Source organism: Cydia fagiglandana, chromosome 1, assembly GCF_963556715.1.
Source record: "Cydia fagiglandana chromosome 1, ilCydFagi1.1, whole genome shotgun sequence".
Lineage (NCBI taxonomy): Eukaryota > Metazoa > Arthropoda > Insecta > Lepidoptera > Tortricidae > Cydia > Cydia fagiglandana.
This window is the reverse complement of record NC_085932.1, coordinates 30,694,069-30,716,319: the sequence shown is the minus strand read 5'-3', so window position 1 is coordinate 30,716,319 and position 22,251 is coordinate 30,694,069. Positions and strand designations below refer to the sequence as shown.

Here is a 22,251-nt window from a genome sequence, read left to right as displayed (position 1 = left end):
CAATTAGACTGTACGACGACTTAGTATCTGTACCTGTAGGTCTATACTTTTGAATGCAAATTGTAGAGATTTGTCCGTATTTGGAAAAGATTTCCAGGTTGGCATGAATACTTTTGGCTTGTTGTTTCATGCGATACTATTTAAGCTGAATGTACCTACACCTACCTGCATAACTTAAAATGCAAATTTTTCCTTTACACGCAGAGGCAAATTAAAACTCGTTTTAATTTTTATTAATCACAAGCCAACTTAAGTATGTAAACACTATAAATTTCAATATCGTTTATTTCACATATATAAGCTTACTGTAAATACAATCAAAGCGCTTAAATACGGTAAATACAAATATTAATAACAGTTAGGAAATAGGTAAAATCAAATTTATCAAATCCAGAACTTACGCTACACATTAGGTAAGCAAAAAATTAATAAATAAAACTAATCAAATACCTACAACAATTAATAAACTATGTAGGTAGGTAGGTACTTACTTACCTAAATGTTTTGCGCCTATCTGCCCAGCCTTCACCTTTATCGTAGTCAATTATATTACATTCCACACAATGTAACAATTTTACTATTGTCTAATATCTTACACCTGTCTGTTTTATCAATCGGACGTGATCTCGACTGCATTTGACCGCCGCGCGCGCAGGCAGCAGCGCGTATGCACCGTGTTTTAACTTTTTCTTTATGTATACATATTTTATTGTATTTTTGTATATAATACATACAGTACAATTTAATTGGTTAGATTTTGAGTGCTTGGATGGGATTTTATGTCATGTAAGTATGGAGAAGTTAATATTTTTTAGTAATTATTAGTAGTTATTAAAAGAAATAATGACTTCATCGAACAGAGGTAAATATATTTTTCGTTTTTTACTATGAAACATCTAGGTTATCATCTAAATTACATATAAAACACGCATAGAATACGCGATAAGTATAATCTGGTAAAATAGTTTTATTGTTAGAACGAAATTATAGGAAAAAACTAATAACACAGAGTGCATGGTCGGCAATTTTCAAACTTGATTGTGTATAAATACCTAAAACTTTCTTTTAATTAGCAACTTTTACCTAAACCGTGCAAAGTATCAGGATCATCTTACAAAATGACCCGTGTTTATTGGATTATAATGAATAACCTAATCTTTTTTTTAAAATTACTATTGCTATTTGTAACAATCTTCCAACCAGCATAGGTATTCTAAAATCATTAGGATCGTTAGTACCTAAAAGTACTGAAAACACAATAAATAAGACCGCCTGTTGTTACTTCAACAACAGGTTTTCTTTCTGTATTATTTCTTCTGTTGTTGTTTTCTTTCTATATTGTTTTCTTTATCGAGGTGTACAATAAAGATTATTTGTATTGTATTCTAAATAATTAGATTAGAGAAACATTGGGGCAAGATAAACAATTCTGGGGAATTCTCGTACTGTTGCTCCGAACTTAATACCAAAGCTTTGCTTAAAAGTCAAACTTCCATGAAATTATGACGTAAAATAACATTTACACTGCGTACCTATGCTATCAAAATCGTTGCAGACTTTTCTTGGTCTGACTCACCTAAGTACGTACATAAAAAAATACCTGCTCATACGTGTACCCGCCTATATAAAGTTTATTTCAAAATGGCACTGCAAGACCCTCGACCTCATTTCATGTCAACGTATTAGTCACTTTAGTCAGACTTAACCGGTAGGCCATGGCTCTATAACACAAAGTATTTTATGTTTATTTCAGATTATAGTTATTTGTGTATGTAAATATATAAACACACATGTAGCCTGTACCTACAGTACCTATGTGACTTGTGATAGGGGCGAAAAATTCAAGACCTTAAACTTCCTAAATATTTCTAATACAAATTGATAATATTAATTGCGAACGACGAAATTAATTCATTATCTCTCTATACAAAATTGGCATTTGTAGTCGTCATTTTAACCAGTAATACTGGTAGGGACAGTAATAATTATTAAAAAACATATTGAAAAACCAGTTCAAACGTTTGCCTTATTACACCAGAAAACGATTCATAACAGAATTACTTTTCCAACATAAACATTGAGAGAGATTCTATTCGCGGTGGGACACAGGGCCTACCGCAAACCACGTTCGACTTGTTGCCTGTCAGACTTACGTAGGAATTTACAAGTGCGACAAAGAGGCAACAAGTCGAACATGGTTCGCGGTATAGGGCCTCTGAATACCGGTTCCGCCAAAATTACCGGTTCCGCCAAAATAATTTGCTTTTTCCTTGGCCAAAGGTTATAAATAAAGATCAACCAGCCTTGTGTATTATCTCACGCGAATCAGCCGTGACTGTATACAAACATATATTTAGTATTTAGTTATATAAATAATAAAAAGTATATAATAACTGTATTAGTTGTTATAATAAAAGATAACCGACTTACTATCAACAGATAAGGAGACACGAGACGAGATACGAAGGAGACAGATGAGAATATTTACCACGTAAAGATGCTCATCGACACAATGTCATGTGGAGGAGATCAATGTTAAATAATATATCTAATCATAAGTGCAAGGAAGCGCAACAAAGAAAACTGATAAGATATGTGCATAAGAATGGATTAAGTAACAAGATTAAATAACAACTCAAACTCTCTTTGAAGATACAACTCAAGCAGAGAACTAAGGTCAAGTGCCAATGCAAAAATAAAGCAAGGTTGTAGAACAAAAAGCAAACATGGTTCAACGAGTATCAGACCCAGAAAAGTCAGTCCCCGAAGACACATTCTCCCAACTTTTGGGACATTTCGGAAAATGGCAACTAATAATCTTCCTATCAGTATTCCTCATCAAATTTGCATCAGGATGGGTGCAGATGACCATACTTTTCCTGACACCTAAAGTGACATATTGGTGTGAAGAGTTTCCCGAGAACTTCACTGGGGTTATAGCCAATGGGAGCTGTTATAAAGACTGCCTGAAGTATGGGTATGATACGAGTCCTATGGAAAGCACGATAGTCTCTGAGTGGGATCTTGTGTGCGATCGAGCGTGGATGGCAAGTTTCACTCAGATGATGCTGCAGTTTGGGATCTTGACTGGGAGCATCGTTTATGGATTCCTTTCTGACAGGTACGTTGAAAGGTTTCAAATTTAAAATACCCAAATAACTGTCTAGGCATTGATCACATTATATTTTCAATATTTTATTGTTTAGATATGTTACGATGTTTTGTTATAACATTTTGCCAAAATGACGTACGTTAGTAGGTTGTTTTTCTAGGCCAGGATTTTTTATAATATTAAGTTCGATATTTTTAGAGCGTTAGCGTCTGCGCAAGAGTGCAGCTGATCACGTTTTTTAAGGAAAATAGTTATCAAATCGTCATGATTTATTTGCATTAGAAACGTTTGGAAGTTGTGATGTAATGTAATTTAATGTTATGATTATTATCAAATAGGTGTTTGGATACTTTCATCACAAATGATGACAAGAAAGTAGAGTTTAAACATATCCTTAATTTAAAATTGCAACTTTCATTTTCAGATACGGACGGCGCATCACCTTCCTCGCCTCAATCTGCGGCCTCGTCCTCTTCTCGTTCTGCGTCCCCTTCTCCACCAGCTACATCGTCTTCACCGTCTTTCGTTTCTTCCTCGGCTTCTCCACCGCCGGGACCATGGTCATCTCCTTCGTCATCGTCATGGAGGCCGTAGGCCCCAAGTATAGGGAGGCCTTTGGATGTGTCTTCCATATTCCTTTCATCTTCGGGCATTTGACTATACCAGTGTTCGCATATTTCTTCAGGAATTGGGAGTCGTATACGTTGGCTGTGGCGGTTCCTCAAGTAGTGTACTTGAGTTACTTTCTGATCGTGACGGAATCACCGAGATGGTTGGTCAGTGTGGGAAGAGTGGATGAGGCCACCGAGATTGTGAAGAAAGCTGCTATCATGTAAGTAGTCTAAACATTCTCTTTTTTTACTGATAAACTTTGGATTAACTAAGAAATTAAGTTCAAAACTCTACTCATTTACTATCAACACAAATATGGAAATGGGCAATATTGTAATATGATAATGATAATATAATGGTGTCGTAAGTAGGGCTTGCATTCCGGAATTCCGGAATCTCGAAATTCCGGAATCTCGGACAAATTTTCCGATATTACAATTCCGGAATTGATACAACTGAATATCGAAAATTCCGGAATTGGATTTAAGTACTTTTTTCAGGTTTTAATACGTTTATTATTGAAAATTATTAAGAAACTACACTATACTGATGTTTTTTGTTGTTAATAAGTGCCTCTTAGTCATTCAGTGACCTATAGTATGGGTATATTTTACTTTTCGGTTTGATAAAGCAGTGGGAGAATATGGGCTCATAAAAAAAAAGCAAAGTGATTTACTTGCTTAGAATAGTCAGAATAGTCTCAATCCTACATGAGCAAATCTTCGATTTAGATAGAAGGTTTTCTCTATCAACGATTTCGGAATCCTGGAGAAGCATATAATATATGATATTCTGAATCATAATTAGGATCTAGGAAGGAAAAAGCCAAATTTCGACCTTCAACTTCTTAACCAACACCACTACGTACTATGTTACGAAGAGTAGGCTGATTATAGAGCTGTTATATTTAACTATTTTATAAAATTATCCATTGAATGGTTTGCTAGCAACTAAATTTTCCCCGAATAAATACCGCGTATCATAGAATTGAATAAAAGTAACCATTTTAATAAGGTGGTAAAAAAGAGATGAAATTATCTGTAGTACTTCAAATTAAATTTCTCTTAAACAATATTAACTTTAATAAACGTAAAGTATCAGAATTTCACATTTTTTGTTGGATTTTACAAAAAAAATTAAGTAAAATACGATAACCCCTAATTCCGGAACCAGTTCCGGAATTCCGGAATTCGAATCCAATATCGAAAATCAGTTCCGGAATTGGAGACCATCCGATATTGCAAGCCCTAGTCGTAAGAATGAACGACACGACAAAAGAAAATTTTACGTGGCTAAATTTGCACTAAATTCTACGCGTGAACGCCAGTGCTATGTCACAATTTTTATTTATCAAATTCCAGGAACAAAATGCCAACAGACAAAATAGAAGAGACCCTCAAGAAGGTCTCCCACGAGTTGGTAACCCGCGAGGTGCCTAAAGTCCACTATGGCGACCTGTTCCGTCCCAATTTGTGGGTCCGGACCGTGTGCTCCTGTGCCTTGTGGGTCATTACTGGGGTCACGTTCTATGGAGTCAACCAGTACATCAGTCAGACAAGCTCCAGTCTTTACATAAGTATTGCCGCTGCTGCCGTTATTCAGGTAAATATTTATATTAATCAGACTACACCTAATTCCTTAAAGACAATCTGATAATATTATATTGATGTACAGTCATCAGCAATAGTATCTTACACAACTAGGGCCGCAAAAATATATGACGCGCTCTTATTGCGCTCCAAATAAGAACGTGTCACATATTTTTGCGGCCCTAGTTGTGTAAGATACTATTGCTGGTGACTGTACCGACTGGATCTATCCTTAGAACTAATTTCTGCAAAATCTTAGTAAACTTGTTCGTTTTTAAGTTCTACTTTTACTATATCTTTCTGTTGTTACTTTGTTATGAAACTTCACTTACCACTCGAGGTGGTCCTTCCAGTCCGTTTAATCTGTCACTGTGTCCTTTATGCGACATACAATTGACTGTTTCAATATTATATTACCATGAATTTAAATTATCTTATTTCAGTTACCCGCCAACCTCCTCTCAATCTGGTGCGTCCGTACCTTCGGCAGGAAAGCTACAACCATCGCCGCCTTCATCCTCGGCGGCCTCTGTCTCCTAACCCTGGGAGTCGTCGGCGATGACTTCTGGCTCAAATTCACACTCGGAACTCTAGGCGTCAGCTTCATGGCTATCGATGCTGCCACGATTTATATTTATTCATCAGAATTATTCCCTACTGTAGTTAGGAATATGGGTATGGGGCTATGTTCTGTAGGGATGAGATTTGGATCCATGTTGGCACCGTTTATTTCTAATCTAGCTGTAACCACACCGTGGTTGCCGACGGTTATCTTTGGGTTCGCCCCGCTGCTTGGAGCGGTTATTTGCCTGTTGTTGCCAGAAACTAAAGGAAAGAAGTTACCGGACTCTTTTGAAGATATTGAAAGTTAGTTCAGTGCTGTATTACGAAACGAACTCGCATAGCGGGGTTTTGACAGCAAAATTGTCAGTAACGTGATTCAAACGCACGAGATACCTGCATTTTCATACAGCTTACCGAAGCGAGGGTACTTATGTCCTAAATGTATAGATTTTGACCATTTCATGAAATGACATTTTAGAATCGATTACTACTCTACTTCATGATGTGGTTAGGTTAGGTTTGACTTTATCATGATGTGGCCAACCGACAATTTCATGAAATGATTGTCACATCATAAAATGATCAATTCTAAGATCTGACCACGACACACCAAACTTGAGTGTGTACTTAAAAAGTATGTATGTGCCTTGTGCAATTGTAATTGTTGCAAATACAAGAGTACATGCGAAATACATTTGTAATTTAAACTTTATATAAATTATTTAATATTTTGTTCAGATAAGAATTAAATTCGCCTTTAATTATTGTTATAGTTATTAAGAATACATATTATTGTAATTATAAAATACTTTATTTATACTTAGTCTAGTGGTTTTGTACAAATTCATATTTTATTCTAAATCAGAACAAAAGGGATCATTCCGCTTGTTGTCAAAAATATTCCACTAATGTATATGTAGGTACAGTAAGCTGCAGTAACTGATCCCCCTGCATAGAAACTTGTTTGCAGGGGGTCAGTTATCTCTGCAGCTTATTGTGCATAAGCATGTAATCAGAAATCTACCTTATTGACAACCAGCAAAGTCCCATTTTGCTCTTACTCACATTTATCATAGAATAAATTATAATTTTACCTTAATATCACAATAGACACAATATCATCTTAAGATCTCACATAAATGTTTATGTAAGCATTTAGCGAAGGCGGTAGCTATTGGGTGGGCTTGGTTGTATGTAATGTCGTATGTTCGTCAGTCCGCGCCTCTCTCGCCCAAAGCAAAGGGCGCCTTCGCAGCTGTCCGCAGGTAGAAATTGCCAGTTAACCTGGGAAAAAAAGATTGTTTAAAGCCTTGCAAATCTCTTATCCTACTATGCGAAAGAGAAAGGTGCTCCCGCCACTAGTGCCTCTAGATTATGCTAATCGGGCTAGTCGCCCAATTATTGAAAATTTTAGCTTTAATTTATAAGAATTACGATAATATACTCGTAATATATTGTTTATGATATGCCTTGTGATATTTGTTTATGTATATAAATATTTATATTCATAGTCCCAAATTTTAATTTTGTTAACAACAAAATTGACTGGCTTGGAGCCGAGCGTGGCTTTAAGTCCCATGTAGACCAGTGCCCTGTTTATCAAAAGCTTGTAACTTGTAATACAAATGGAAGTCCCTTTCTAACAAAAGCTGTCAAAAAGGGACTCAGGGCTGACTTAAGTCCCATATAGACGAGTGGTTCTTCCTTGCACCGTCCTCGTAGGAAAGTATCATAGTCCTCGTATTTTCGGGCCATGAACTCGCCCCCCTCTACTGACAGCCCAGTACTCTAAGATGAGAGAGAGACTTACTCAGGGCTGGCCTTAAGTCCCATATAGACGAGGGGTTCTTCCTTGCACTGTCCCCGTAGGAAGGTGTCGTAATCTTCGCATTTGCGGGCCTTGAACTCGCCCCCCTCTACCGACTCGGCCCAGTACTCCCATGAGCGCCAGTGGCTGCAGAAATCTGGAAATAGTAGATCATTTTTAATAACGAGTATTCTTAGTGGCAGAACAGGATAGAGAGGTTATTGATAGGCTAGTTATCAAATTGGCGTCATTTTGCACTTTTAAAATCGTCATTTAATACTGAGGGATCTTAATAAGCAGTTTGTTGAAATTACGAGTATAAACATTCACCCTTGAGTTCGTTAACTCGGGGCTACCCTCACATCGAAATACGTCATCTGCTCGCCAGCAGATGGTCGTCATCTTTTCCCTAATATCATTGGTAGGCAGCATGGCGATGGAGGAAAAAGAATGTGTTATGTAGGATATACTCATAAGTATGTCGGTAGTTGCACATTTAGAAATAAACCAGTTTGCTATGGATCTCGATCATTGGCGCAGTCGGTAGAATAAAAAACGACGACCGTTTTCATCATTGAGCTATAGTTGGTCAAACCAATTTGTCGCTCAGTAAGAACCAGGAAAACTATACCCATCCTTTTCTTTTGGATGCTAGTACTAGTGTAAAACAAATATAGTATTCTTCTCTCTGTCTATGATTGAAAAAAAAATATCAATAAAAATCATTTATTCAGATAAAATAAACCCTATTACAGATTTTTTCCTTCTGCCAAACTGCAGGATCGTTTGTTGGGAGAGGGAACTCTCTTAAGAGGGCGTAGAGGAGGGTAAATTTTCAGATTCTGTCAAATTACCCCATTTCACACACAAACGCAGCTCACGCACACTACCTCAATTTACTGGGACAGGTCAGTGACCCCTAATGTTTTTTAAAGGTGCTGTTTCGAGTTTAGTGTTAACTACTAACCTTCTTTGAGGAATTCAAACTGTCACAGCTTTCCTTTGTGAGAAGACAGAGAAAAAAACATAGTCCTTTGTCAAACTATAAATAATGATGGTCGATTAAGGGTCGGTTGCGCCAAACCGTCTGCAACTGTTAAAGCGTTCGTTAAATTTTATTGTATGGGAAGTTTCATGGAACTCTGCGGCGTGAAGTTGATCAGTCTGTTAACTGTGGTTGATGCAACTTAATTTATTTAGCAATATATTACACATATTTTTTCGCCAAACTGCATGACAGTTTGTTGGCGAACGGTAGCACTCAACATCAACATCAACATCAACATCAACATCAACATCAACATTTATTCAGCAAATTATTAGGCGTTTCTTTGTCATTTTTAAACTACGTTAACGATTATGTAGGTCAACCTATTGGCATGGACCGTTTAGAAATACATCGTGTAACTAATTTTGTCAAAAAAGACAGGTGTAGTGTACCGTCTGCAACTGTTAAAGCGTTCGTTAAATTTTATTGTATGGGAAGTTTCATGGAACTCTGCGGCGTGAAGTTGATCAGTCTGTTAACTGTGGTTGATGCAACTTAATTTATTTAGCAATATATTACACATATTTTTTCGCCAAACTGCATGACAGTTTGTTGGCGAACGGTAGCACTCAACAATCTTCCTTAATCTACTGTGTAAGGTATAAGTAGGTACTATCGGCAGTACACTTACTTGAGCAGTCGTTAGGCTTTATCTCAATGCAATAAGGTTCAAAACTGGTCAGACAACTGTGACGCCGATGGAATATTTGTTATGAGACCCACCTTCAACAGTGAGCGGAACTGTGGCCGACAAGCACCCCGGCTGCTTGGCCTTGCCCTCGTTGGGCCAGAAGTCGGCGGCGCCCGTGGCCGCCGGGGAGCCGAACCCGCCGCCGTCCGTGTGGACCACGTCCACGAACGCGGCGTCGGAGGGGGACATGGGAGGCCCGAGCAGCGGCGGGTAGAAGCCGGGGTAGGCCGGGTCGAGGCCGGTCAACCTGATACATTTAGGTAGATTTTTTTTTATTAGCCTATGTGTGTGTCCCACTGCTGCAAGGCCTCCCCTCACCCTTTCCAATTCTCCCTGTGCTGAGCAAGATCCCGCCAATTAGGAAGACTTAGACCAAAAAAAGTCCGCAGCGATTATGATAGCCCACGCAGTACATGTGTTATTTACGTCGTCATTATTTCATAGAAGTTTGACGTTTGAAAAACACTTGCACTGCGTGGGCTATCAAAATCGCTGCAGACTTTTCACAGTCTGACTCTACCGGTTGACCATCTAATAAGTAGAATATTTTCGGCCAGCTAAACTAGAAGCACAGTACCATTTACTTCAACTGTCAAAAGAGTGGCTACAATAGATATTGACGTCAAAATTGTTTTTTAAAACTAGAACGGGACTTGTGACGGGACGGGATTGATGAGGGAGGTCCTTCCTGAAGTTTGAAAGACGGAAAATTATACGACCCCCCAAAGGTTTTGACCCACAGGTTGTAAGACACCTGTCAATATCGAAAATGTAGCCTATACATACCTAGGTACTTTTGTTTTTCTTTCTGCCAGGAACCTTGCGGCGATTCCTAATAGCTGCGCCCCCATGGAGTGCCCCACGAGGTGCAGCCCTTCCAGAGACAGTCCGCCTTTTATTAACCGCGCTATTGCCTTCCCTGTCTCTTCACCTACCTGAAAAGAGATGGAGAAAAATTTTACAATCTACACTGACACGTCTTTATTAGGTAAAAAAATAAATTCTAACTTTTTCTGGCATAAGTAGGTACTCCTTGCAGCGCTGGGATACCTGATCTAGGGAAGAAGCCTACAAACAGCAACACTCTTAACCCTTATCTTGGCAAGGCTCAAAATATCTTAAATATAAACATTTTTTTAGTTTTTTGTCACCTATTGAGCATACTAGACTATTAAAAAATAAGGAAAAAAATCCAGGATTTTCCAGTTTCGGAAAATCATATGTATCATATTTGATACAATGCCAATAACTCGACAAAATAGTTACCTACATTTTAGAAGAAAAATGAAGATTTTAATAAAAATAAAACATGTAATGGAACAGAAATTAGCATTTACTGCTAATTAAACGCAATCTAAAGTATCAGATGACTATTAAACCTGTAAAAATAAATTATATCTACGAATACCTGATCACATGGGCGGAAAATTAGATCCCGTAAAATTTCAAAAAAGTCGTCAGCAAAAAGTTGAGTAAAATATGAAAAGTAAACAAATAATTAAAAGTAAAAAAAAAATTTTTTTTTTTACTTTGGGGCCATTTTTTGCCATACACATATTTTTCCGTGCTACGGGCTACGGCGTAGCAATAATGCTACAGCGTACGAATATATAGTTAAATAATATCTAGTACTTAAAAAAATCAAAGTTTAATAACTAAATAATACGCCAACTAATATTAAATAATTGAAACATGTTTTGTAACCCCACAAAAATAAATTAAATTAAAATATCATGTAAAAATATTTTGACGATAACTTGGCAATGTATTAATTGTAATACAATCATTTCGATATGTACATTTCTGAGTTCTTGGCAGTGTATCAAATATAATACATAACAGTTTCATGTAAGGTTCTGTGTATTAAATGCTTTTAAATTCGAAGGCATTGTAAATATGTATGCACTAAGAGACAGTAAAGATATCAAAATGTAGATTATGGAAAAATATATACTAACATAAGAAATAAATGCAAAACTTCAAGTACGAACCGAAATCTATTGTTTCCGCGGCGCCATGTTGATTATTACTAATTAATTGGCAATGACACTCGTGTCAATTATTTTTTTCTATAAGTAAGGAGGGTAGCTCGACATATTGATGGCAGAATTATTGTGTTAGGTAATAAAGTGAACCTGCTAGATTTTTTTAAGTTCCATGTATCACGGGTGTTACGATGCCAAGATAAGGGTTAACTGTCCATAGGTGGACCTTATGCCTTTTGTCATAAGGTCCACCGATAGACAGTTATCAGTGTGGGCTAACGCATTTTGAAATAAATTTGAAAACACCTACTAACCGCTTTCAAGCCGATGGCAGAGACCACGTAGTTGCCGAATGCCAGGTTCGACCAGTCCAGGAGGAGGGCGTTGTACTCCCCATTCTGCAAATACGCCTCCATCGCGCGCTTGACGCTTGCGTCTGTGAACAGCTCCACATAGCTGCAATCTGAAAACACCTACTAACCGCCTTCAAGCCGATGGCAGAGACCACGTAGTTGCCGAACGCCAGGTTCGACCAGTCCAGGAGGAGCGCGTTGTACTCGCCGTTCTGCAAATACGCCTCCATCACGCGCGTGACGCTTGTGTCTGTGAACAGCTCCACATAGCTGCAATTTGGAAACACCTACTAACCGCCTTCAAGCCGATGGCAGAGACCACGTAGTTGCCGAACGCCAGGTTGGACCAGTCCAGGAGGAGCGCGTTGTACTCCCCATCCTGCAAATACGCCTCCATCACGCGCTTGACGCTTGCGTCGGTGAACAGCTCCACATAGCTGCAATTTGAAAACACGTACTAACCGCCCTCAAGCCGATGGCAGAGACCACGTAGTTGCCGAACGCCAGGTTCGACCAGTCCAGGAGGAGCGCGTTGTACTCGCCGTTCTGCAAATACGCCTCCATCACGCGCTTGACGCTAGCATCTGTGAACAGCTCCACATAGCTGCAATTTGAAAAAATAAACATTAATTTTATTATCCATATGTTTTTGTGACTATTCACTCTGATTTCCTACCCAAAAACGGCCGATAATTTGTATGGCAACGCTCAGTGCAGGTCCATAACCGTTAACGGTGCTTGTCAGCCGCACCAACTACAATTAGCGGACTAAATAATCGTCACTCTGAGAGTAGACGTAGTCTATAGGTTTCTACCTAACCTATACTATGAAACTCCCATTCAATAAAAAATTACAATGACGAACGCATTACAATGACAGATGATTCGGTGCGGTGTTCGGTAGCCGAATTACAATTGAACTAGAGTTCCCCTAAAAAATATAATTAAAGACATGTGGAGTTGCAGGCGTCCATAGGCTGCACAGACTGCTTACCACCAGGCTTGCAAGCTAGTTTGCCACTGAGTCTAAAAAAAACTATCGTTACCCGTGAGCGTAGACAACGGTGGGTCGCAGCGGGTCAAAGTTGGGGTCGGCTAGAAGCCGCTTGGTCTCTCTGATACGGTAACCGGTCGGCTTGGTCGCGTTTGGGCTGGAAAATATATAACAGATATATAGCTGGTCAAGCAGATCTTGTCAGTAGAAAAAGGCGGCAAATTTGAAAAATGTAGGCGCGAAGGGATATCGTCTCATAGAAAATTTGAATTTCGCGCCTTTTTCTACTGACATGCTAATTCCCAATTGACGACCCCGTGCCGTGAACGGGAATAAACACATAAAACAATAGCAGAATAGGCATAAACTGAATTAACAATTATGTTACCTGTACAATCGTAGGATGATATCGTTGACGCTGATTTTACGGCCGTCAGGCACTGTAACATAACATATTTTTATTATTTATTATACCGGGTGTGGCCTGTAACATGAGCAAAAAATTTTACTGTAGGCTGTACTCCTCATACTGACCAACATTTGGTCAGCGACCTTTAAAAATAACTTGTGGTTTGCTTTTTAATACACTTTCAAGTTTATTTTAAGACGCAATGTATTGCGAATTTTGTTAAACATAACGTGACAAGTAACGTCAATCACAATGATATGGCGTGGCGATGGCGTCCATTGAAGATAATATTTATTTTGTATGAAAAATAGGGAGTCTAAATACTTCATAATTTTTAAAAATAGTTGAACAAAAGTGTCACCGTTTGAGGAGTACAATCTATGTTTTAATTATTGGCTTGGCCACACCCGGTACGTTACTCTTCGAAGGTCCCAAGCATATGTGACACGCTCTTCATCATCATCATCATCATCATATCAGCCAGAGGACGTCCACTGCTGGACTTAGGCCTCTCCCAGAGAGTGCCACAATGACTGGTCTTGCGCCACCCGCATCCAGCGCACACGCTCTTACGGCTCTTCAAATAACATCGTGTCAGATACTTTTGCGGGCTTTGTTGTGTAACATATTATTGCAGTTGACTGTACGGGACAGCCGTGGACATGTGGAACGGTGGTGGTGGTATGATGCTCACCTGAGACTTTGGAACGAAGTATCTGCCGGAAGCTGTCGTAAGAGAGCGGAAGTCTGGCCTCCCTCTGACCCTGACACGACAATGACACTAGAACATGATCAACATAATTGAGGAAAAATATGTTGAATAAAAATTTGGTTAGGCACTTAAATATCAGAAATCTACAGCAGATTACTGTACCTAGATAAATTAAATTTTGTAACGTCAATAAAACTAGGTACTAAATAAAATAAAAAAATCGACGTACGCTAACGTTTTAAATCTTACCTAGGTACGGTCAGCCAAGAAAGTGGTCTACCACTTTTCGACTCTATCAATCAGATGATAGAGTCGAAAAGTGGTAGACCACTTTCTTGGCTGACTGTACCTACTTAGATAGAATATCCTCCGGAATAAGAAATACCTAAGTTATATAATACGCAAATTACGCCTAACATTGAAACTAAAGTCACGGTCGACGGCTTAATGTAAGGAGAATCAGCATAAATAACCGTCCGTTAACACATTATAAACGTATTAGTTTATCAATTTGCTAGGTCACGAGAAAACATTTTTTACACTACAACCATTCGGATAACCTTTCAATAGTGGTTTCTTGAGGAATCTTTATGTGTATTTCTAATTTCTTAGGGCCCCCCCACATCTGGCGTCTTTCGAGCCTCGGCGTCTACAATTCTATGGCCGACGTCGACGCAACGTCGACGCAACTGCGCAGCGACGTCATTTTCCATAGCGCTGGACCGACGCCGACAGACGCCGACGCTCGAAAGACGCCAGATGTGGTGGGGCCCTTAAGGTTTAACCATGCGAAGCGGGGGCGGCGGGTCGCTAGTTTCTTATAAAACAATGATTTGAGTATCGATTTACACGATAGTAGGTAGGTTCGATGTAAGATGAGTGAAACAACACCTGCTGTCATGTCATGTACCTACTTTTATGTATTTCAGTGACGATAAGCTTAATTAACTTCGAGCTTAACTCTAACACTAGGTACAGTCAACAACAGAGCTACAGTATGTACGAGCCCCGATGCAAATGATTTCGTCTAGTTCCGCGCAACAATTTTGTTTATTTTAATAAATTTTACACATGAACATATAATGACCCAGTAATGGGAACCATAATAGTAATGTTTAATGTAGTTTATTTTGATCGTATAATAAAATTGCACGAGACTTTTATTGCTGAAAAAAGGAGTTTTCAAAAACGTTGTCCAAATCAAATTGTCCTCTCTTACAGCACTGCTGCATGCATGGGCTCAAAACAAAATTTTCAGTACATTGGCAGAGCCCTATTGCTTTCCCTGGTAATAGCCCTTTTCACATATGTTGTAATCCTACCCGTCAAAAAAAAATAAAAAATCATATTTTTTTTTCTTTCAGTACAAACGGTATTTCTTGTATTTGGATTTAGTTATTGCAGAGTATTACCATATAAAATTAAATTACATTAGTATAAGCATTAAATATTAGTAATTTTTAAACAAAAATATTATTTTTGAACAAACGCGAGAACCTCAAAAAATGGGGTCACCTGACGAAAACATATGCATCGGGGCTCGTATACACCTTAATGTACAGGCAATAAAGTACTGTATACATATTTTTGACACTTTGCCTGTATTCATAGCTCTGTTGTTGACTGTACACTAATAAGAGCTTAATATCGCAAACGAAACCCTAATACCATACAGCATTCTACAGGGAATAAAATCATAACGACTTCACGTATTGGGGAGATACGAAGTACCCAACTGTGGGACTGTGAGGTGAAACGGACTCATTTCTGAAGTGATATTCTAGTAATCTTCTTAATAAACTGATGTCGCTGCAACAAGCAAATGATGATGAGGATGATGTAAGCATTCGACCACAATTTCACATGATGGTTACAATATTAAAACCTCACAACATTTTTAGACTCACCAGTCAGTATAAAAAATAGGGTCATAAAATCCATAATAGATGAGCACTGTTGCCGGCGCGTAGTCTTAGACTGGAGTCGCGGGTTCGATCTTGATCTTGTTAGCGGGCGGCCTTGACCGTCACACTGCTAAGGATGACTCACGCTATACCGGGCCGGGGCCGGTTTCTATGGAAAGCACCACGTGGTCACCGATCAGCCATCATAGAAAATGACATTGCGGACGCCTTGGCCCGGGCACGGCCCGGTTTAGCGTGAATCTTCCTTTATTCTGAGCTATCGGTCAATACTCGTCTTTAACATTATTTTTATTTTATTTATTTTAATCTTTATTGCACAATACATGAAGGTACAGATAGCGGACTTAATGCCTTAAGGCATTCTCTACCAGTCAACCAATGGGTCAAACCAGAAAGATTAAGTAGGTGCAGTGTCTTTAAAGTAAATGAATTTGTATCCAAGACTATAGGTACTATGAATATAAACTATGTTGATAAACTTACACATATACTTAATACAAATAAACCTACATAGATACTATACATATTTATATACCTAGTGTGAATCATTAAGTTGACGAAGAAGAAAGTTTGTTAAGGAAATGCTTGCGCAGCATGCGCTTGAATGTGAATTTGGTCTGCGCTTGTCTGATAGAGTGGGAGACCGTTCCAAAGTCTGATAGCCTGGACAGTGAAACGAGGAACGTTCGATGTTGGGGGACAATGAGCTTGAGGCTACGGGAAGAGCGAAGATCTGTGCCAGGACGTGGGGTAACAAATTTAAATTTCGAGCGGAGATACTCTGGGGCAGACGGATCAAACAAGATTGAGTAGAGAGTACCTACACAGAATACGAAGGGACCTACACAGAATACGAAGGGACCTACTTTCTCGTATAGGGAGCCAATTAAGTTATCTACGGAAAGCAGAAATATGGTCATACCTACGAAGTCCAAACACGAACCGAATGCAGCTAAGTATTAAGTAGCCGGTCAAATTTATTTAAAGAATCTTGAGTGAACATTATACTACGTGGGCCTTGTCATACAAGCAAAAATAAAAATATTTTTTTCACCACACCAGCTCGGAAAGGCTTACTTTGCACTTCAAAACTGATAGCAAAGTTGCATTTTATTCACATGTGAGGCAAAGTAATCAAATGCAAATTTTGAGTTGTTTTCTTACGTTTGCTGGTAAAATTTACTTTTAAATGATGATTTGGGATGATAAATATTTAATAACATTCATTTGGATTTGTTTTGGTTTGATTTTGTTTGATATTTTACATTTAATATTTGATTCGGGTTGGTGTGGTGAAAAATGATGTGTTTCACTCGGGGGCAAATTTTGTCTAACCCTAACGCTCAAGACTCCATTTTTCGAACCACTCGCTACGCTCGTGGTTCAATTTTAGAATCTTTCGCTTGCTCGGGTATCAATATTAGCACGAGCGGTTAAACAACAACTTTGCCCCCTTGTAAAACAAATAACTATTTTTTCCTTAGCCTATTTACGTGTCCCACTGCTGGGTAAAAAAATCGAACAATAATGCACACTGTGTTAAGAATTTGCCAAACTTTTTGGTATTTAAAAAAAAATCAAGAACAAATTATATTTTATCATCAATCCTGCGCACAAAATTTCACGAGAACAGTTGAGAATTGGGACCTGTAGAGAACATTCCGAACACACGAAACCGTAAGCTGAAATGGAGACCTACGCTAATGGTCGGTACAGAATCTTAAAAGACACAGGTAAAAATGACATTGTAAGGATAATTAATCGCATTAACTCCATTGTTATAACTGTAATAAGTCTAGTAGGATAACAAAGGCAATTAGGAAAAATCTGTAGGCAGTTAGGAAAAATCTGTAGCATGGATTAATCGATGTTTCTTGATGTGGTAATTGTAGAATACTCGATAATTGAAGTGTCACGTAAATATTCCTAGCCCGGCTGTAGGGCTTCACCCTGAGGAAACTCACGGACAATTAAGGTTACTAAATTAAATAAACACTGAAACTTACCAAAAGCTCAAACAGGTGCTAAACTTATTTCCATCAGCTATTCAGGGCAATAAAGGATATTAAATGAAACGTTAGTTTTTGTGACACATCATTTATTACTAATTTGAAACACGGCAGTTATTCTACATGTAAATCATCAAGCTAGCATAAGCACCTTATATTAATATATGCCAGGCGATAGAGCTGGGTCGTGCTAGAAATGGTTCTAAAATGATTTACAAGCAGACCTATCTAAATTTGTTAGTCCCTAAATTATCACTTGCCATCACATATGATTCTACTAAATTCTTTAACTTTAAATTTGGAAAATTGCTTCTAGGATGGAAGGAAAGCGTACACCAACCTCATGACAAATGTTCCACCAGTTCAAACCCGACGTGTCATCCTCCGCCGTGCCGGAGCCGATTTTGCAGCAGCAGGAATCTGACCCGACACTGCAGAGTGCCACCGAAGGACTAAGGTCTCAGTTTGAAGGTGACGTCTTCTCCACCCAGCAGAAGAGCGAAATCCTCACAGCGAACTGCTCGCCAGACACACTTGAAGTTTAGGGAATATGGACAGACTTCCATACTCTGATATGTGACTGAATTCACATTTGCAATAACATAAAAACTAAAATCCCGTCAGCTGAAAGAAACATTTCAAGATTAATAACTAGAAGCATGTGCTCTGCTAATCTAAGAGACATTATATGATCTAAGTTTCTCACCAGCTGGAAATTCCTAGAGTGGACTCATCTCACAGCTCTGATACTCCCTCCCGACCACATTGTTTTACCAGCAGACTGGAAACAAAACGAAATGGTCAAACAAAGATTCAACAAGGAGTTGCATCTGAGGACATCCATATATTATCATAATCTACTTACTGTTTGTGGCAAAAATAACAACTGCATGAGCTCCCTAGCTCATGGATGCAGCGGCTACTGCATAACCAAGCCTCTGATCGATGCTACCAGAGCATGATGTATTACGCTTCACTGTTCTATGTATGAAAGATGCCCATCCAGGGCGAAAACCAACCAGGAAATGATCTCAAGCCTAACTATCCCTGGGATGACACAATCAAAATAACAGTAACTAATGAAATTCATGGAATATTTTTGTATGTAAGTATAACTTAAAGAAATAAATCATATTTAGTTATTTAAACATATTTCAACCTATTTTGTATTTATAAATTGAGTTTTTGATTTAAATATTTATTTATATTATTCCATAAATTTAGGATTTAATTTGAAGTAGCAACACTATCCGATTTAATTAGTTTCTAATTGGCCAAATGGCTGTCATTCGTTTTGTTGCTACATCAATGACTTTCTTGCCATGAAACAAAACTATATTATATTCGAGACAATCCTAAAAACGTTAAACTGAATTACACATGCAAAGTGCCGTGTCACAATACCCCTCTCCCCGCTGTTGCGTTTTACCAAGGGTAAAACGCTCGCTGTCCTCAGCGACTATCTAATCTAAAACATGTGTCACAAAGAAAGGGAAAAAAAACCAAACTACACTACCTCGACCATACCTATTATGGGAGAACCAAAAAAAACACAACCAAAATGATTGCCGCAGGTCTCGAGAACTCTATTCTTACAAAAATATATATTTAACCTCTCACATGCACAACAAAACCGCAAAACCAATAAATTTTGAAACCACCAATTCTCGAACCCACACAACCTAAATACAAAAAAAAAATATGTGGTATCCGAACACATCAGAAAAAACCACAACCTAATTCCTAACTAACCAGTAAACATTCCTTGGCTTTACCAGCACAACATTGCATCGTCGCGCTGGAAAAACCAAACCAACTGCCAGGACTGATGATCAGCATTCCAAACTTATCTCTACTAGACCGGGCAAAATAAAAATTCCGAAATAATTCCTACTTCGAAGTTTACTTTATAAACTTGAGAAGTTAATTAAAATTCCAATCCAAAATATAATTCGTAATTCCGAAATTTCCATTCTAATCCTAAAATGTCGCAACCCTACAGGTTGACAACCCAAACAAAACCCAAACCAACAAAATACCAATCCTCAAAAAAAAACCAACAACAAACGGTTGAATTGGACACATCTTAGCTGTGCCAACTCTTCCATTATACAAAGCTAACCAACCCATACCAAACATCTGGGCCCTTCGAGTTGGTGAGAGTAACCGATTCCCCAACTCTCCGGATCACAAAACAAACCGACCAAAACCTTACACAACTCTGAGGTTGCAACATGCCCAAAATCTCAACCGTTTGGTTGAGTACAGAAACAGTATCGCACGCCAGGCATGATTGACGGCGATACCGCGTGTCGCATCTTCGCCTACAAAATATTTCTCGTTGTATCGGCAGCGCGAACACAAAAAATCGTGTGCCTCACCAACGCCTCTATGGCTTGGACTTATGGGCAACACGTACACAAAAAGATACCCACCAGCGAGTACCAGTCGACGCTAAAAAGAGCAAGAACCCATCGGAGTAAAGAACGCAAAACGTCCGTGGTATGCAGTGCGCGCCCCGCCATACCTCACAAAATCTCCTGGGTGTGGACCCCTGTCGACCCAAAACACAAAACGCACCAACACGGCGCTCGGGTGTGGTAAGCACCCGATAACTTCTCAAAAAATCTATTGGCCGTATTAAGGATCGCTCCAAAACTTAAAAGGTGAGCTAGATTGTAACGCCCCTTTCATACTTCACGCATTTAGAGAACTGTTCCAAGAACCCTTTCATTAATCACACGAAACAAAAAAAAGTAGTGAAAACAGACATTGCTGCTCACCACGTTCCGTACATACAGTCGTGATTGAATATTTTTACCACAATATCCAACACTCCAAACGAAACAACCGTAGAACGAAACGTTATGGCGTAAGCGAGGGCGTTTACTCTGGCGGCAAGGTGAAAGCTAAAAAACCGGGACCTTGCGTCCAGAGAAAACTTCCACCTCCACTAAACCTACCAAAAAACCTTGTGTCTACATCCTTAATACGCCACGATCCAAACTCAAAGTCCAGAATCCAAGACTACTCCAACCTAGCACCATACAAAACAAACTTTCACTGAACTTAAACTTGGTGCTAAAAAAACACTATCGTAACATTCGTAACGTTACATCATTAAATGGAATGTTTTGAAACACCCCTTAATGATCCTCAGGGTGAAGCCCCACGTTGGGCGCCAAATTGTCACGTAAATATTCCTAGCCCGGCTGTAGGGCTTCACCCTGAGGAAACTCACGGACAATTAAGGTTACTAAATTAAATAAACACTGAAACTTACCAAAAGCTCAAACAGGTGCTAAACTTATTTCCATCAGCTATTCAGGGCAATAAAGGATATTAAATGAAACGTTAGTTTTTGTGACACATCATTTATTACTAATTTGAAACACGGCAGTTATTCTACATGTAAATCATCAAGCTAGCATAAGCACCTTATATTAATATATGCCAGGCGATAGAGCTGGGTCGTGCTAGAAATGGTTCTAAAATGATTTACAAGCAGACCTATCTAAATTTGTTAGTCCCTAAATTATCACTTGCCATCACATATGATTCTACTAAATTCTTTAACTTTAAATTTGGAAAATTGCTCCTAGGATGGAAGGAAAGCGTACACCAACCTCATGACAAATGTTCCACCAGTTCAAACCCGACGTGTCATCCTCCGCCGTGCCGGAGCCGATTTTGCAGCAGCAGGAATCTGACCCGACACTGCAGAGTGCCACCGAAGGACTAAGGTCTCAGTTTGAAGGTGACGTCTTCTCCACCCAGCAGAAGAGCGAAATCCTCACAGCGAACTGCTCGCCAGACACACTTGAAGTTTAGGGAATATGGACAGACTTCCATACTCTGATATGTGACTGAATTCACATTTGCAATAACATAAAAACTAAAATCCCGTCAGCTGAAAGAAACATTTCAAGATTAATAACTAGAAGCATGTGCTCTGCTAATCTAAGAGACATTATATGATCTAAGTTTCTCACCAGCTGGAAATTCCTAGAGTGGACTCATCTCACAGCTCTGATACTCCCTCCCGACCACATTGTTTTACCAGCAGACTGGAAACAAAACGAAATGGTCAAACAAAGATTCAACAAGGAGTTGCATCTGAGGACATCCATATATTATCATAATCTACTTACTGTTTGTGGCAAAAATAACAACTGCATGAGCTCCCTAGCTCATGGATGCAGCGGCTACTGCATAACCAAGCCTCTGATCGATGCTACCAGAGCATGATGTATTACGCTTCACTGTTCTATGTATGAAAGATGCCCATCCAGGGCGAAAACCAACCAGGAAATGATCTCAAGCCTAACTATCCCTGGGATGACACAATCAAAATAACAGTAACTAATGAAATTCATGGAATATTTTTGTATGTAAGTATAACTTAAAGAAATAAATCATATTTAGTTATTTAAACATATTT

At 38.8% G+C, this 22,251-nt stretch overlaps 2 protein-coding genes across 3 annotated transcripts; one reads left to right on the top strand and one right to left on the bottom strand.

Moving 5' to 3' along the window:
* Window positions 1-2,439: 2,439 nt before the first annotated feature.
* LOC134669144 (organic cation transporter protein-like) lies at window positions 2,440-6,700 on the top strand. The gene is made up of 4 exons (XM_063526692.1): window positions 2,440-3,121; window positions 3,537-3,944; window positions 5,086-5,326; window positions 5,757-6,700. The coding sequence occupies exons 1-4, from the start codon at window positions 2,727-2,729 to the stop codon at window positions 6,183-6,185; spliced, it is 1,473 nt and encodes a 490-aa protein (XP_063382762.1). The 5' UTR covers window positions 2,440-2,726; the 3' UTR covers window positions 6,186-6,700.
* On the bottom strand, window positions 6,513-15,852 carry LOC134669155 (pancreatic lipase-related protein 2-like). Of its 2 annotated transcripts, none has more exons than XM_063526710.1 (9): window positions 15,784-15,852; window positions 13,859-13,945; window positions 13,144-13,195; window positions 12,808-12,912; window positions 12,224-12,365; window positions 10,210-10,358; window positions 9,456-9,670; window positions 7,688-7,841; window positions 6,513-7,161 (listed from the first exon to the last, which is right to left on the bottom strand). In XM_063526710.1, exons 1-9 carry the CDS (start codon window positions 15,815-15,817, stop codon window positions 7,089-7,091), a joined length of 1,011 nt encoding a protein of 336 aa, XP_063382780.1. In that variant the 5' UTR covers window positions 15,818-15,852; the 3' UTR covers window positions 6,513-7,088. The 2 variants fall into 2 exon arrangements, with proteins under 2 accessions (XP_063382780.1, XP_063382774.1); XM_063526704.1 differs by lacking the exon at window positions 12,224-12,365 and adding an exon at window positions 11,723-11,864.
* Between the last annotated feature and the right edge of the window lie 6,399 nt (window positions 15,853-22,251).

Bases quoted from the DNA above. Each gene is read 5' to 3' on its own strand.
- LOC134669155 (XM_063526710.1), bottom strand. From the start codon at position 15,817: ATGGATTTTATGACCCTATTTTTTATACTGACTG. The intron at 12,366-12,807 runs GTAACGATAGTT...TTCAAATTGCAG, and splicing joins ACCGTTGTCTACGCTCACGG to CTATGTGGAGCTGTTCACAG. The intron at 10,359-12,223 runs GTTAGTACGTGT...ATCTCTTTTCAG, and splicing joins CTGCCATCGGCTTGAGGGCG to GTAGGTGAAGAGACAGGGAA.
- LOC134669144 (XM_063526692.1), top strand. From the start codon at position 2,727: ATGGTTCAACGAGTATCAGACCCAGAAAAGTCAGTCCCCGAAGACACA. The intron at 3,122-3,536 runs GTACGTTGAAAG...TTTCATTTTCAG, and splicing joins TATGGATTCCTTTCTGACAG to ATACGGACGGCGCATCACCT. The intron at 3,945-5,085 runs GTAAGTAGTCTA...ATCAAATTCCAG, and splicing joins GTGAAGAAAGCTGCTATCAT to GAACAAAATGCCAACAGACA.